Raw genomic sequence first — 4,428 nt, 5'->3', positions numbered from 1 at the left:
GGCTCGAACCAGAGTCTCTCACTGAAGGCCACGGAGTATGACGTCACCTACACGTGCTGCTGCCGCGATCTCTGCAATACAGCCGCTACAGCCCAGAGCCTCCTCCAGCAGCTGACCGGGGGTCCCCTCAGTCCCGCGGAGAACAGCTGTCCTGAGGACTGAGACACACACACACACACAGACATGATGGCTTGTATTAATATCATGAGGATTTTATTAATACCAGCCCAGACTGGCTGCGATGGACTGTCCTTGAATCACTCAAACTGCTCTTCAGTCTGGAAACTGATGAACCTTTGTAAAAAAATAAAGCATGTTTTCATCACTTAATGTCTACTTTTTAATGATGAACCCTCTCCTATAGGTTTAGGGCAGCGGTTCTGGACTGCTCAGGGTTTCAGGAGTACTAGAGTCACAGACGGCTGAGTTTGGTCTGCTAAACTCTGCAGGAGCTCAAGCGCCAGAGCTGAGAACCTCCCCAGTCATAAGACGTTGGTATTTGGTTAAATTACGGTTGCGATGTCGGGTGACAGAAATTCAGTGTCGGTGTTAATTTGATGTCAAATATTGACGTCAGCTGGCATTGATATTTTGTTGTGTTTAGGGTTGTGTTGTAAAGTAACCAAAATCCAACATTAAGCCAATATTAAAACGATGTCAAATACTGACGTCAACCCAACTTTCATTCTCAACCAAAATGCAGCGTCTGTCCGACTTTGGGGTCCAACATTAACCTGACGTTATATTGACTGCTGGTCTGGTTTAGGAGGTCAGGATAATTCAGTTCATTAGTCTTTGCTGACAGATCCTGAACTACACCATCATGTGGGAATTTATCAAGGCATACCTATTCAATGTTCCCAACTATTGCACATCTCTCAACTATTGCAAGAAGGTCCGCCTCTAAACTGAACTAGTGTGGCGGAAGCAGATTGTTTGAATGAGATCGTAGAAATGCAGACAATTTGCCAAAACATGAAGTAGTAATGAACAGCCGTGAGAGTGAGTGCAGTGAGCATTTCATTCAGGCTTTGAGTCGGGGTGGGGGGGAACGGGGAAAATTGCACTAGAGCTGTCAATGTTTGCTTCTGCGTAACATTTTAGTCTTTTAAGAGGTGGATGTTTTAGGTAGATGTTATAAAGAAGAGAATCTGCAGATTCAGATGACATCAGTTCTGCATTGACCCAACTGCAGATCAAATTACAATCCAGAAGTGAAATGCTGAGTTTAATTTGTCCTGTAAATTCTTAGTTTGTACTCCGAGATCCAGAAACTCTCAGGATGATGGTCATGAACGCCAGGCGTTTCTCACCTGTATTAAAGTCGTTTCTAAATGGTTAGACTGATGGTTTTACGACTTGTCTCCCTGTGCTTGGTGCCACTGATGGGAATAATCCTGAGAACATCAAACATCTTGACTCAATCTACGCCTGTCAAAATGTGCTTGGTTTTCTTTCATTTGTAGTTGAATAAAGACTTGATTTCAGAATCAGAGATCACAGTTCATAAAGATTTAGACAAGAGCAGAATGTCAGGCCTCGGTGCTTGAGATCCAGTCTTGTGCACAGCCTTCATCACATCAGCATAGACAGCATGCAGTGTGATTGAGCTGATTGGTTAATTAAGCTAATTAAGGCAACAGCTCACACCTGCTTTGATGATGTGTTCATTAAAATCATGCTTGAACTTCTTCTTGAAAAGCTGTTTGCTGCAGTCCAGTGGTGTGGGTTTTCTGGGACGAAATGGAGTTTTTGGTGTTGTGTAAAGCTGGTCTGTGCTGGATCCCAGGTCTAGTCCTCCTGGTTCTGTGTCTCCGTCCTCCTGCTGTCCTGTGTGAAAACCTCTACTGCTACTACTGTCCTCAGACGTCCTTCAACAGGAGCTGCAGGCACGTTCTGTCGGAGTGCCGCCCGCAGGAGCTCTGCTTCACCGCCCGGGGCTGGTTCGGACGTGCACCCGTTCTGTTCTCCAAAGGCTGCATGTCGCAGAGAGACTGCGTCCGATCTGTGTGAAAACCTCTACTGCTACTACTGTCCTCAGACGTCCTTCAACAGGAGCTGCAGGCACGTTCTGTCGGAGTGCCGCCCGCAGGAGCTCTGCTTCACCGCCCGGGGCTGGTTCGGACGTGCACCCGTTCTGTTCTCCAAAGGCTGCATGTCGCAGAGAGACTGCTTCCGATCCAGCAGTCAAATGATCCGCGGGAACAACATCAGCTTCACGTACTCGTGCTGCGGCCGTCCTTACTGTAACTCGAGCCGGCGCTGCGATCACAGCCTCGCGCTGCTCACGGTGTCTGCTGTCGCTGCGAGCGTCATGACGGCCCTCTGGACTCGAGCTGGACTCTCCTGATGCCCACCCGAGCTGAGAGCGACCTGGTCTCTGAGCTGAGAGACCTGGACAGGGCGCAGGACTCTCCTGCTACTGAGATCTTAACGAGCTGTTTGAAACTTGTGTCAAGTTCACTTTTAACTGAGTCTCATTAAATCTGTTGATTTTAAGTGAACCTTGTCTTTCCTATTTTTTTGGCAAATAGACTCCTGTGAGGTTTTTCACATAGCTTTATCATTTTTCAATTTGAAAAATTTTATTGGCATTGTTTACATGCGATACTGCAATTACATTGTACACAAAACTGTAACAAATAACAGTTAAAATAAGTGCTATGTAATGAAAGTAAAGGGAACTTGTTTTTATATATATACTGTTTTTGTTGCAGTAGTTGGTTTCTGCAGCTGAAAAAAGATTTTTGCCGCAGTTGAAGGGTAACTTGTCTTCCACCAGCAATATGTGCACTTGTTCTGTTACTGAAGAGCTATGAAACTGGCGTTTTGTAAGTTTTATGCACCGGTCTATAGCTATGCTTAGGGAAAAATTACACGCATATAAATTTTACTATGACCATAAAAAAATTTTAAAAAACTGCTCAAACACGCTCTTAAAAATAAAGATTGTTTTCATGATTCCACAGAAGAACCTTTCAGTGAGCAGTTCTTAGAACCATGAAGAAGATTTTATTAATTTTATTAACCGTGTTCCTTTATAAAGAGCACTTTGTGTGTCTGAAAGGTTCTTCATGAAACCAGCGATGCCAAAAAATAACTTTATATTTGGGAGTGTGGAAGAACTGTGAAATGAAATCTAAAAGTAGTTTTTAAGCCATGTTTTTCCCCAGTCTGATTCATTACAGTTTAACTGAAGAAGCAGAAGACTTGTGGTTGTGTCTGAGCTGATGGAGGTCTTTGGCTCGTTAGCAATGTGAATTAAAGGCAGAAATAGCATTATTTTCTCTCATAATCACCATTCAAAATTAGCTGTGTGTTTTGATGACACTTTTGTAAACCACAAAAATCACAAATATATAATATGATTTTTCACAATGAACTGATTTGGTGTTTGTTTTCTTACAGCTGGTATTCCCCTGCTTTCCTCAGTTGCAGGATGGTGTGAAGTTTAGTTTGTCAGAAACGACAGGTAAGGCATTCCTCACACAGTTACCTCGATGCTCCTTCATGAGACACCGATCTTCAGAAATGTTCTCTTCAGAAGACCCGTCTGAAGTCACTCACTGCTGTTCATTGACAGTGAATGAGAGATTCACAGACTGTAATCGTGAGATCCGTGACTGCAGTAATGGGTCAAATCATGGAGAAGTGACACAGCCAGCGTTATCATCCTGCCTCGAAAGACCACAAGCCTGCCACTCAGTCTGTCTCAGAGTCTAAAAAGTAGAAGATGCATTAGTAATTTATTCTTTGAGACAGGCGTGTCTGCAATGTTTACTGAGGCTCGTCTTTCAGTCAAACCTATAAAACCCCTTTGTTACCCCAAACTACATATAAAAGCTTTATCAGTGGCATAAAAGGAACCAGTGCAGCTACTTAAAGGGTTAAGCCAGTACGTGCGCTCATTGGCTCCCCTTCAGCTGGTGGCGCCCTAGCCGACCGCCTAGCTCGCCTATGCCTAGAAACGGCCCTGATGACAACTGTTGACGGGTGAATGAAGAAGGTGTTTCTATCTACATCTGCAGAGAGCTGGTGAGCATTGATCTCTTTCACCTCGAGACTAAACCAGAAAATACAAAACACATCCAAACTCATTTACGACTTTAACTGATGTTCAACAAATAATAAACAGATATAATACAGATAAACACACGATAAAGCTTGGCTTAATGAATATTAGATCCCTTTCTACAGAACCCCCCCTTTTATATATATATATATATATATATATTTCTCAGAGCTCTGGTTTGAAGTATAATTCGTTTGAAGTAATGGGGCTTCATATAAACATTATGATCATGAATGATATTTATTCCTTATGATTCTTAAGATAATAGCTTGTCAGATGGTGATATAACTATGAAGAATGACTGGTCGGTTTGTTATAGGGACAGATATGTCATATTTATATGACGAAGGCGAACC

General features: G+C 43.1%; 1 protein-coding gene and 1 long non-coding RNA gene across 3 annotated transcripts in view; both read left to right on the top strand.

Annotated features, from left to right (window-relative positions):
• LOC107681354 (uncharacterized) overlaps positions 1-325 on the top strand; it is a 798-nt gene extending 473 nt beyond the window's left edge. Inside the window, exon 2 of the long non-coding RNA XR_001633244.1 lies at positions 1-325. This exon is cut by the window's left edge and continues 209 nt beyond it. This is a non-coding gene — a long non-coding RNA (uncharacterized LOC107681354).
• A 1,399-nt stretch (positions 326-1,724) lies between these two features.
• Positions 1,725-2,499, top strand: bncr (bouncer). Of its 2 annotated transcripts, none has more exons than XM_016477629.1 (2): positions 1,725-1,957; positions 2,133-2,499. In XM_016477629.1, exons 1-2 carry the CDS (start codon positions 1,744-1,746, stop codon positions 2,348-2,350), a joined length of 432 nt encoding a protein of 143 aa, XP_016333115.1. In that variant the 5' UTR covers positions 1,725-1,743; the 3' UTR covers positions 2,351-2,499. The 2 variants fall into 2 exon arrangements, with proteins under 2 accessions (XP_016333115.1, XP_016333116.1); XM_016477630.1 differs by having other exon boundaries at positions 1,725-2,005; positions 2,181-2,499.
• Positions 2,500-4,428: the final 1,929 nt, after the last annotated feature.

This window comes from Sinocyclocheilus anshuiensis, unplaced genomic scaffold (assembly GCF_001515605.1).
Source record: "Sinocyclocheilus anshuiensis isolate Anshui unplaced genomic scaffold, SAMN03320099.WGS_v1.1 scaffold1896, whole genome shotgun sequence".
NCBI lineage: Eukaryota > Metazoa > Chordata > Actinopteri > Cypriniformes > Cyprinidae > Sinocyclocheilus > Sinocyclocheilus anshuiensis.
This window is presented reverse-complemented; position numbering and strand designations above follow the sequence as displayed.